The 13,182-nt window shown below is 38.8% G+C and overlaps 1 protein-coding gene across 2 annotated transcripts; it reads right to left on the minus strand.

Annotated features, from left to right (window-relative positions):
- Positions 1-9,765: 9,765 nt before the first annotated feature.
- Positions 9,766-13,138, minus strand: LOC111244410 (uncharacterized). Of its 2 annotated transcripts, none has more exons than XM_022791493.2 (2): positions 13,000-13,138; positions 9,766-12,327 (listed from the first exon to the last, which is right to left on the minus strand). In XM_022791493.2, exon 2 carries the CDS (start codon positions 12,122-12,124, stop codon positions 10,655-10,657), a length of 1,470 nt encoding a protein of 489 aa, XP_022647228.1. In that variant the 5' UTR covers positions 12,125-12,327; positions 13,000-13,138; the 3' UTR covers positions 9,766-10,654. The 2 variants fall into 2 exon arrangements, with proteins under 2 accessions (XP_022647228.1, XP_022647226.1); XM_022791491.2 differs by lacking the exon at positions 13,000-13,138 and adding an exon at positions 12,638-12,993.
- Positions 13,139-13,182: the final 44 nt, after the last annotated feature.

Below are 13,182 nucleotides of genomic sequence, written 5' to 3' on the forward strand. Positions count from 1 at the left end.
TATCAGATAGGTTACTTCTTCTTCTAAATATTACATTGGTGTCCACAGCAAGTCCGTCTGCTCAGCGAACCCTCAGTCTTTCCCATGAAGAGTTCCGCAAGGCAAGGCCGTGTAAGATTCCCTCGTACATGACTTTCTCACAAGCCGATGAAGCAGAAAATGAGTAAAGCAGAAGAACAGAAAGCAGCAAATAGAGGACTTCCTCAAGGCCGTAGCAGTCGCGCTGGTGTTTATGCTGCAGTAGGAGTAGTCTCTCCACCCGTTCTGAACGGTGACACTGGACTTTACCGAAAATTTTGAGATTCATCTGTCATCTTCGCATACTTCGGCGGACAAGCTTTTCGGTAGATCGAGCCAGCTGTGAACAACTAACTGCAATCTGTTCGAATGTATTAATTATCAACAGAGCATTACAAACTATTCGCTGTTCAACTCAGCGCTCAGCACTCCCTCTTTTTTCCCGAATTCAACCCATTTCCTATTTGCCAACAGCAAGGGCAGCAGCAAGCGCCCTAAAAGACTTCGACCTTAAGCAACTACCGATAATATTGAACATGTACTCGGCACAGAAGTCATCCGGAGGAAGTCCGCGGCCTGATAGTTCAGCCAGTTATTATAGCTCGTACTCCTGCCTCGAAGGCTTCGAGTCCTACCAGCCGTTGGCAATTTCCCTTTTGGCCCATGGCATATAGGATGTATATGAATCGGGGCCGAACCAGGGACTTGAGGCAATCCTAATTAATAGAAGCCTCTTTCGGATGGTCATAGGGCTTTTCAGAGAGGCAGCGATGGCAAAGAAGACAAGCGTCTCAGTCCGAATAGATCGGCCTTTAAACCCTTCTGCTCAAGTTTTTCTAGATAAAACGATAAAGTGATGATGACGATGGTACGAAATGATAAAGAGGTAGAAGGTAATGAAGAAGCTTATGATGAAATTATGACCATACTTACGATGGCGATGCCGTTACGGTAATAATAACCTAATGGCAACGACATCACATACATCAACAGTACGCGCAAGCTGATATCGTTATTGAGGTAGACAGAAAACATACACACATATGACAACATACATTACATACCTATAAAGGAAGCTAAATCATTTACATAATAATTATTATTATGATCATTGTTATAAAACAGGTTAGTATACGGCGTTATATGGTACATAAATAGGACTGCACTCATACCCAGATATCGAATACGTGGATGCCATAGAACAAGGGTACACTGGTGCAGGCCTGTTTTTCCGCACGCGTCTCAAGATAACGCCAACTACATTAATAACAGAAACAGAACTCATGACAACTGTAATACTTCCGTGGCCTTGTTTGGACGATGTGTTTTCTTTGAAACGATTTCGTTTAGCCAAAATGTACGTGTTGTGTGCTTAGTTGGACAATAATGAGCAACAGTTGCGTCATTAAAAACACGCTAATAAAAGTCGACTTTGTTCTTGGTTACGGCAAGGTTACTACATAGATGTAATCAGAGAGTTCGGGAGGATCCGTTCGATCAGATGTGTTCAATCAATGTAACAAAAAACTTTTAAAAAATGTATGCGTGTGTGTATGTATATACGTCCTTAGATTTGCGTGTGTGCACGTGCTTATATTTACGTGAGTGTAGAGTTGGAGGTAACAACTATCGAACGATACATATACATGGATGTCAATGCAACACGTTATTCGTTGGAGAAATGCGTTTTATAATTAGACCTCTAATATTACTTCTAACAGACAGAGTGCATATAGAACAAGAAAAAAATCATGGGCGCAGAGCAGGAGTTCACTTTAGTTGATCGCCTGTAGTTGTTGTTGAGGCAGTTTGCGGGCAATTCCGCACTTCCTCGAGACGTATAGTTGTACCATACACGCCAGTGGGCATCGATACAGAACGTATTACCGCGTTCTGTAATAGCAATATACGAGAACTGAGCATAAGAATAAAAAAAAACATTCCATTTTATATTTGTACATTGTATAATTTAACAACACCATCATAATTGAATATTCTTAGTGAACCGGTAAACGGACCCACAAGTCGAATAAAGCAACTAATGACACCTGAATTGTGACTTAACACGTAGTCATACATTCTGAGACGTGTGCGGAGTACCCTTAGGATCCGGCCTATTAATTAAATCCAAACTGTATAATAATGAAACACAACAAGCGCAAAAAATGAGCAACAGGCAACTGAAACATATAAACGAGTACGTATATATCTATGTATATATAACGACAACAAAAAATCTACGATTGAAGCAAAAAGTCAATCAGAGCTAATGAGATAAATAGAGAGGAGAAAGAATGATGTGAAAGAACGATGCCAATGAATGAATGGTAAAAGGAACTTATTCAAAGGTCGAATAGATATTTGAACGAGTGGTTATTCCGTGTAAGTTTACATACACTTAGAAATATATTGAAGTAGTAAAAGTCGAGTCAAAGACCAAGCACATTTGAGAAGATTGTTGTCCTGAGCGCAAGCAGACCCTCTCTCCCCGAAGCGGAGAAAATGCACACATTCCCGACAACCTAAGCTATGTCTCCGCTAGGTACTGACGTTTCGGTCTTCTAAATTCCGAGGGGATTCCACAGGATTTTCCAAATTTCAAAGGATAAGGCTATTTTTTAAGGGGCTGCATTACCCTTGAAGAATATTATTATCTATAGGGCTTAACAATCAGAAAGTTTTTATTCGGAGTAAGCTGGAGATAAGCTGGCAACTGACGGCATGTCGGTGTGTACGTGTATGGGGTGCGCTCAATGCAAAATCCATTCCGTATTGCGCTAATTTTATTAAAAGATAATTGTCATTATATAAATATATAAATAGGGAAAAGGGACTAGCGTGAATGTCCGAGTAAAAGATTTGAATTGAGTGTAAAAGTAAAAGCCGTCTGACACCCATGGAATACTTATAAATATATATGATAGTGAATGACTGCTTAAAGTATATGTAGCAGAAAACCAACAAAAAGAAAATGAGGAATTGAAAAAAAAACAACCCTTTCAAAAAAACTTGAGAGCGGAAAAATCAGCAATTTTGATAGCCTCCCTTTTGATGGAAGCGAATGTCGATATACAGCAGTAGTCGAGGCCTTCCGTTTTTGGACAGAACCTGTAACTTTGAGATATCGTTAAGTTTGATCAATATAAAAACGCCAGTGCATTAGTCATCTTTAATACGATAAAGAGCTGTGGAAAAATAAGCCTTTCGAGGCAGAATTATTGCATACAGTTTTCTCCTGGTCAAGCCACGGGCTAATAGTTTTAAACGGAATAACAAATTAACCTGAAGAAACTGAATTGATGCAGATGATTATTTGTATCTGAATCTGTAGTCTGGAACTGACTAAACGAAGCCGTGACATGCGTAGGGGGCAAATAACCGAAAGGGTAATGGTTCGTGTTTTAGAGGGCCAAGCTATTTATCATTATATCATATGATGCGCTACAATATTTATGCTCTGTATGTGCTAAAATGGTAATAATTTGTCCGGCCGAAATAGTCATTAAATGCGTTTGGCAAATGATCGTTTCGATGAACGAAGCAAATAGTGGGAAAGTTTCGAAGTTACTTTTGCTGTTCGAAAGAAACTGCCCCGAGGCACACTTCACCAAAATAGAAGAGAACATTTTTACTTTGTCTACATAACAATGCAGAAGTGACGCCGACGACGCTTTGATGTTGCTCTATATATAAATATATACATAGAAATAATGTTGCTTCATTCCTTATATATATATATATATAGAGAGAGAGAGAGAGAGAGCACCCGCGCTCGCGATCGGGCTGCAGCCCGTTTGAATGACAGGCAGGAAGTTCATGTGGTTGGTACACGTATATTAAAAACAAAACATTTACGGCTAACAAGAGACGGAAAACAAACAAACAAACAGATGATTAATCAAAAATAAGCAGGAGTGAGGCATAACTGTGAGGCTAGCGGATCAGCAGGTGCTTTGATAAATGCTATATTTAAAAAAAGAAGCTGATGCCCATAAAAAGGCGATAGTACTGCGTTTGTGCAAACAACGTGGTGATCACGGACATTAATACAATATATATATATATATATATATATATATATATATATATATAGAGAGAGAGAGAGAGAGAGAGAGAGATAAAGATGAGGTGAGTAATGGAATGGCACGTATGGAAGGTTTGTTGGGTATTGACAATAATAGGACTATAACTGCAGCAGTTAGTGCTTTATAAAGCAACCATTTCAAAGTTGCTATATCAAATTTCAACTTCCCTATACACGTGCACACACATTCACGCATGCAGAGGTACACGTATGGTAACGACGACGACGACGACGATGATGATGGTAATCTTTAAGCTATTAATTGATTTATTAATTGCCGCTTTGATCATAATAAATTGATTGTTTATCAATTAATTGATATTGGAATGAATGATAATGATGACGGACAAGAAGAAAATGTATATAAGACGAGTGAAAGTTGACATTGACAGAACAATGAGTGTATGTATGTGTGCGTTAATAAGCAACGAGATCTAATTGACGACGAGGTCTGATTGCAAGGCCAATGGTTTCAACAATGGAAGCAACGACTATGTGGTCCTTCTGTTATTGTAATATTTATATTATCCGTTAGAATTAAAAATTGTTTGGTGTAAATAATGATGCAACGCTAGTGATAAATAATCTTTTTGTGCCCATGCGAGTTTTAGTTGATCATTCTAATAAATTATTGATGAATATCTGTATATTACAGCAATGGCTATGACAATTATTATAAGTGATTTTTACAGCTAACGAAAAAACACTTTTCTTGCGGCCAAGTACTAGGTTTTAATTGCGCCGTTTAAAGGTGAAATTGCAGCAACTTAGTTGATACATGGTAAGATTATCCTTTCGCTATGATATTTCATCTATTCTTAGGCACAAACAAGTTGTTTGGCATCATATTGTAAACGCTAAAAGCAGGGCCTTTGATGACAAAGGACGCCCTATTATTTAAGGCGTCTCAACAAACTGATCGCTAGATACGATCAAATCATATTTTGCAAATGAAAAATCAAACAAATATTTGAAGCGATGTTTGTTTTCTTTGGGCAATAGTTGTATTGTCGTCGCCCTGTCTAAAGTAGAATAATAATAATAGCTTAAACTGAAAAGGACACAAAATATTGGCTATCTAGCAACTTCCGGAAGGTCGGCGAGTGAGTGCAATAGGAGTGAATGAAAGCATACAAAAAATCAAAGCAAGAATCTATACAAGTGATTGGGCAGCGAATCTTTTACACATTCCAATACAAGCCTGATTGTGGATTGATTAAAATATGAAGGTTATTATGACTATCATTGTTGAATGAATGACGCATCATTAATATGACTAATGTGACATGCTATGAGGTTCAACCTAACTCACATACATACTCACAGGTTCCCGTATGAGAGGCATACTCGAAACAAAAACGGTGACTACGCGAAGATATCGTCACCTTCATGACAAGAACCATAGGATCACTATTTCTACTGCTGCTGCTGTCACAAAAGACAGAAACGCTCATACATTTATGTCAACAAAGCGAGATATAAGCGCAAAAGGAAAGAGGAAACAGATTTAAATAGCTAAATAGGTGAAATTATCTGCTAATGCGCGGCCATTCGGAGTGACTCTGCGTTCGGCCATGCAGAGTAATGATTTGCCTCGATAATTAATATTATATTCTAATGATAGTAGCTGTTGTATTCTATTAGTCGAAATTTCGATTTTAAAATGGATAATGGATGCATGTAAAGATTCCTCAGTTATTGCAACGTTACATAGGGCTGACATAAGGATTATGATAGCTAATGAATTAATAAGTGATTTCAGCGATTCATTCATCAATTGACTCGCACGTATTGTCTGGTCTCATTATTATCTACTACCACACCTAATAATTAATGACTTGATGAATTGTCAATAAAATTATTATAGGGCTTAGAAAATAATAACGATAAAAATCATAGAAGATAACTATATTCGTATATGATACTGAGAGAGATATGACAATGATGATGAGAAGGATGATAAAACACTATGAATAGTGATTGATTAATTGTTAGACAATTCATAGATAATGACAACCGACGCGACGACGACGACAATAATCAGAGCCGCAACAGTATGCAGCAGAGGTTACAGTCACGGAGGTAATAATAACAGCAACAATGACAACAACTGCGTGTTATTCATAGTCTTAATACATGTTAAGACGTAGAGCACCATGATAACCGCCTCGACACCTTACCAATGAGACTAAAATATTATAAAATTAAGGAGGTTGAACTAATAAAAAGGCGATAAAGGTTTCTCGAAAGGCTCTGCAAGGCGGTTTCGGTTCGTGTGGTCCACCATCGAGTCCTAGCAGGAATTTTGACGGCAGGCGTATGACAGATTTTCTAATTTATGCGTTACCGATAAATAATAAAATACCTGTTCCGACAATAGTTATAATGCATTTTCACACGGTAGCCGATTGACACATAGGCAATAACTACAAGCTAGCAGAACACACTGGAAAGAAACGCCGTAATGAATGATCTATTGATCGAATAACGAATTTATTAATTTTGAAAAGGCGTTGAGTGAACGCTGAAAAGAGCATACAGCAGCGAAAAGCGAGACACACCCAGTATCAACCTGACAAAATACAACAAACTGACCATTTGGTTATATGATAGTACTGTTATAACTCATATCGAGATTGTGGCTGGCAACACATGTTTGATTCATAAAACAACTGGTTTAGGGAGTGTTTTCAGTTACAATATCTATATAGGTGGGAACAGACAGTCATTAAACTTGGCTGTGGCTTAAGTGCGATGTTTTTGCTGTTCGCTGTAGTTACAGTGCATGGGTGTGCGAAAACGTTGACCGCACAAGTCCACCGCATATTAGATATTTGTACAGAGTTGCTCAGGAGAGACAAAACCAGAAAAGTAAGAAGAAGACAACAAAAAGAGAATTTAGATTAAACAGATTCAGTGGAGTGCTACTTTGTGCACCCGCCTTGATCTGCTTTTTCCTGTCATTTTGCAACAATTCTATAAATCTCAGACAAATAGGACAAACAAAAGAGGAGAGCAGAAACATTTACCTTTTGAGAATACTAGTTTGGCGTTTTGGTCCGTTTGGTAATTTACTTTGGCAGATATAATAATTGAGATCTATGGTGCGCTGAAATATAACTTTCTTATTGGCGAGAGTGCTGAAAAAAAGTGTAGAGAAACGTTAACGAATCAATAAACGAACGAGATGAGTTTTCGTTTGTGGAATGAAATCCTACTTCTAATAACAGCAAATTATATATCAATGCAACAATGCGATAGTTATTCCCACATGAGCAATGTTAATACACAAACGAATCTTGGAAGGCAGATTAAACCGCTTTACAATAATTGCCGATAAACTGTTGACAAGTTGCCAGTTGCTGGGGCGCAGGCTCGAAAAAACTATTTCGTATACACATGATCGGCGCTTCCTGATCAAAAGAGAAACGTTTGAAGGGAACATGGGCTCAGTGGCACCCTTCTAATGTACACTTAAATTACAAAGATGACAAATGACGATGAACGCCACCAAAACAACAACAATTCAATATAAATCCCAATAGAGTATAAGCAATAGATCGATATAGACAGCTTCAGGAACTTCAACACACAGTATTACCGTTACGTCTGCGCTATAGTTCTACTTTTTACGTGATAGACACATGGGTGAATACGAGTAAGGGCTCATATATATATATATATATATATATATTTATATATATATATTGGTAACATATTATAAAGACAAGTGTCATTTTTTTTGCCTAGAACATTTTAAAGTACACAGTTGACCATTTATTACTAGCATTGCTCAGAAAAACCGTACGTGCACGCAGTTGTCCACGGCATTCCGATAGTTCGAGAATCCATATTACACAGAAGCACAGAAAAATTATGGTGCACGGTTCCATGTATTTTCTATTGAAAAAACAATCAACTGATTCTCGTACTCGAGTTGCATTGATAGAACATAAGACACCGAATATGAAAAAATTCTATAGCACTGAAAAACGTTAGCAAACTGCAACACGATGACGTCACGCAGAAGACGAAAATACACGCAGAATGCCAAAACAAAATCACCGAAACTTCAATAAAGTGTGTAGCTTTAGTATAGGCCAGTAGATAGCCCATCTGTTAGGTGGAACTGCTGGCGGTGATTGAAGCGGTAAAGTGCCATCAAACGTGACAACGTCAAGGCAAACAATTAAAAAACAATAATAATATACAAAGGATGCAAAGTCCTCTAATTTTCAAACATCAACTTCCAAATAAAAATAAAAAACACGGCAAAAAAATTACTAACAGAAATCCGAATATTGGCTACAACAGGATAAAATTGAAGCATATATAGACCTAAACGAAAGAAAGCAGCATCTAAATGAACATCAACGTGAATAGCCGCTGTTAAGGTGTGAAATGCGAAGCTAAACGTATTCGAAAACAATAATGAACTGTAAAAAATGCAGAGTCCCGTTAAATTTACTTAGTATTGTTATGAAATAATATGTAAGCGATTCGGAAAATCGTGGTTCAATTGAGTAGAGAAACATACATGCGGAATAGTAATTCCGAAATGGCAAGCTAAACACCACCTATTTCAATAGAGTTAGAGAAGGTGAACATGGCAACGAAAAAACGCCTGATTATGTTAAGAAAAATACAAGATCAGCAAGCATTATAACGGGTAATTAGTTGATAACTTGTCGTCGGAGTGATGCTACACAAACGATATATAATATTCTGGGCAAACTGAGGCAGGGAGTTTTGCTTGGTGAGGGCGTACGCCTGCAAGAAACCACATGCGAAAAAAAGAAAACAAAGGGAACCATTGACAGAGCGCTGGGTAGGCTACCGGTAGCAACGATAACAACAACAAACGATGAACATGCTAAACACAGACATCGAAGTTTAAGCGAAAGGATAGGCGATACGATGAAGATGACGAGAAGCATATTGATGAAAATAACGATGAATAAACTGATGAAGGAGACGAAGGTAATGCCAGCTGTAGAGACAAACGCCGTTCGTAGTTAAAGAAAAAGATAAACAATAAATAAATAAAACGTACTTGTATTTGCTAAACGGACTGTCGTCGCCAGGCGCAGATAACAATGCCGCTTGAGACGTACGCCTCCGTCGACGTTGGGAGAATGCCTATCTCTGATGTACAAATGTAGCTTAGAACCACAACGACAATAACAAAACGGTTAACAACTCATTCAAAACTGTTTAAATATATGATGTACAGATAGTTTTACGTGTTGTATTTTTTTCCGAGAAAATATGTTCGGTAATGACAGATATTGAGTGGTGTAGTATTACGTGTATAGCCAAATATAGATCGTATTAGTGAGGCATTGCGAAACGGATTAGATCGGTGCTTTTCAAACGACAGGTATCAGCACAGCGAAAGGTGTTAGGTATAAAAATGCTAAATATTCGCCGTTTATTCGCATTTTAGCGATAATAGAGGTATTGATAACTAGGGGGTGTTTAATGTTTCTATTGCATTAATCTCGGTTCCTTGCTTTGAAAACAGTAAACCGCTTTGACGTTAACGGTATTATTTAGACACTTTTCAGAGTTTATTGCATATATTATTTACATGTGAAACAACACTTGGTTGTTCATAACGACTACGACAAGAAATCAAATAATAGATTGAAATAGGATCGCAATTAGAACAAATGTATACGGGCAAGATTTATTGGTAATAATACGCTTGTATTTTACACTATATACATTCAATACCTTGTTACTCAACTCAATATAGCTAAATACAAAAATTAACAGCATTATATGGGTTTTTAGGCCGCTGTAGAGTGGCACCACATCGGAACTCTAAAATACAGGAATTACTGCAACAGGAAGCTAATTTAGAGGTAAGTTTCATCCCCAAAGGAAATACCACCAGATGATACCTAACCAGGTACTATAGATATTAATTTAGTTCCAGGCTTTCATCGTACGTCTGAAAAACCAAAGCCCACAATCGAAAATTTATAGAAAATAACATCATGTCACTTTATATAATTTTACATTGGTAGTACTTTTTGTATTGAGAATCATCCAATATTTTTGTACGATAAACATTAGTCAGGAGAGATTTTATCCTTGGAATATTTCATTGTTGTCATCTAATATATTTACAGTGTTTTTCTCCTATGCTGATCTGCGGCGCATCGTGAACCAAATCAAGGCAAACGTCAATTTTTCAAGCCTTAAATTATTTCGGCTATAAAGGTGAAATTGATTCGGTATAAAACTTTTTAACGTCGGCCTGTGCTTTTCGCTCTGATAAATGAATCATAATGTAAGAACACTACAAAGCCATGTTATTTTTTACTTTCATTAGGCAACTTTCAAAACGAAGCAAGCGAGCGCAGCACAATTTGTACCTCTGTTTCAAAAACAGCTACCAATAATGTATAAACATTGTATATACTTCAAGCGTTTGTCTAATCATTTCGATCATCATTCCATTAATACGGTAAAGAGGATAGCACGCTATTGATAACCGCTTAAATAAACAGCATACAATTATAAGAATATATAATAATACGATCACTACAAATCGACCTTATTTGCGTCAGATTTCTTCACGATCGACCGAAGGAACCGCAGCGGTTCATCGAGAGCTATCGCCCTACTCAAGTCATGCATAATCATGTGTCTTACACAGCCACGGGCGTCAATTAGAAATGATGATGGAAACGCGTAACCGCTTTCCTCATCGTAAACGCCAAATGCCAGCGCGACTTTCTTGTTGAAGTCAGCCACCAGCGGAATAGGGATTTTAGCCGAATTATCCGAAATCGACGTAGCCCACGCCTTGTGTGTCAACACGGAATTCGTTGACGCGGCCAGAAGGACACAGCCAAGCCTCGCAAATTCGCCGTGATGGGCTATTAGCTCTTGTAGTAAGCCAATCGAACTGTTGTTGAAATCGTCGGTATAAAATGTCAACAGTACAAATTTACCTAAATAATCGGATAAGCGAATATCTTTTATTGTACCCTCGGTGAACGCTTTTCCCCGAAAGGCTGGTGCCGGGCGCATGATCCGTAATCGCGTTAGCTCCCAGTCTTCGTGCTGGCTAGTTATAGGTCGCGGTGATTGAAGTGAATGATGCAGTACTGATACTGCAGCCTGACCATGAACTGCTAATGGCTGAGGAGAAGATTGTTGTTGATGCAGCAGCTGTTGCTGTTGCTGTGATGATTGTTGCGTAACAACGTGCGACCCTCGATCATCTGGATGGGCGGCAGAGTTCGTAGTCGCAATCTCGTGTTCCTGATGGCGCTGTTGCAGGGTATCGCCGTACTCCATCAGTACGCTGTTGCCTTCGTACTGCACTATTTGTGACACAATGGGCGTAGTATTATCCTGGGCACTGTTATGTTCTTCGAGGACACAATAGAGCTCTTTACTGTGAGGCACGGTCTGTGGTTGTTGTGCGTGATGTTGTTGTTGTTGTCGGTTTAGCGACTGGACATCACTATGGTACTTGGTTTTCATGTGGCGTAAGAATTCCGAGCTGCCAGCCCTTAACTCAACCTTGCAGAAGCGGCAGTATGCCTTGTAGGGATCGTTAGATACCCGTGCAATCCAGTCCTTGAAACGTTCATCGAGCGTCCAGGCTTCGCAGAACTTTTGACGGTACCATCTTTTAAGTCGAGGGGCGCCGTCTTCTTCGGAAGGGGTCGTCTTCATTCGGCGTTTTTTTGAAGCTGATTCGAGGACGGCTACAACTTCGGTCGTATCATCAACCTCGGCCAAACCGCCAGCGGTGGCCGTGCCGCTACTTCGATATGTTGACTGACTAATGACATTGCCGTTCGGAGACTGTGTCACGACAATAAGATCTTGCCCACTAGGTAAAAAGTTCCCGGCGGCAGTGACCCACTCCTGATCCATGTCACCTGTGGCTTGTCCGCTAACCACACTGACGACCGGCTGAATGGCGCCTTCTGCCACCTTTTCACCCATTTCCAAAATTTCGGCTTCGGCAGGTACCGACTCCACTTCTGATGACATTGTCCGTAATCGAATGAGGTTAAGCGGTAGTCATCAAATCAACTCAAGAATAGTAGTTGTAAAAACACACCAAATCGGGACCAAAGCTTATGTGCAAAGCGAACTATTTTAGACTTTTCAAAGTGCCAGCAACACATACCGACGTCAACGGAACAATGCGCCAGTGTCATGCTGCAGAAATTAATGAACGTTCAGTTCGAAGCCTGAAAACACAGTTACAGTAGAGAGAACACAGTTACTTTCTTCGTTCGAGCAAGCAAGCACGGCTTGGTTGATAAAGAAGTACTGGGGTTGTCAGACCAATTCGCGCAATGCAATGTTTTCGTACAACTAAATGCTCTATTATGTTAGGCATTCTCCATTTCATTGGAGAACCGCATTTCCATAAATGAGTGTTTTAAAGAAGGCATGCTAGTCAACTTAAAAACATACCTTACTGCTGAAATTTTTAAAGGCGCTTTTATACTGTTAGAACGAATAGAATAGAGATAGCTTAGTGGGTGGCGTGTTTACCTGCTAAATTTGGGAGCGCGTGGTAATCTATCTCCGGACTTAGATACACTTTGTGCTGGGACCCAGCCGTCTGATGGAATGTCTAATTTTTACATTTTACAATTTTCACATTTAGTGACAAACTGCTTTAATGTTTGTATTCATCTTGATAAGTATCGCAAAAAGCGCCCCATTGATCTAAGCCAATTCTAATTTAATCCTGACACGCGTTCCGAAAACATAACACTTTATGCACGCTTGCACGAAATATACATTATGTGTTCACATTCTAAAAGTAGTAGAATATATTCACTTGGAATTTCGAACGACCTCTTTTTTTTGACAAAAAGATCACACACTGAAATCGTGGATGACTGTCATACCTTGGAACGGCAGCATTAGTATCATTGACTAGATTTAGCAACTACTCCGACAATTACTAGCACTAACGTGATTATATACAGTAATACATTTTTAGAATTCGGATTGCACTTGTTTATTCTACTACTCAGAGTATGCACCTTCCATGTATTTAGGTAGCGGGATGTTTACTGTGACAAGCTTCC

This window comes from Varroa destructor, unplaced genomic scaffold (assembly GCF_002443255.2).
Source record: "Varroa destructor unplaced genomic scaffold, Vdes_3.0 BEIS01000002.1, whole genome shotgun sequence".
Lineage (NCBI taxonomy): Eukaryota > Metazoa > Arthropoda > Arachnida > Mesostigmata > Varroidae > Varroa > Varroa destructor.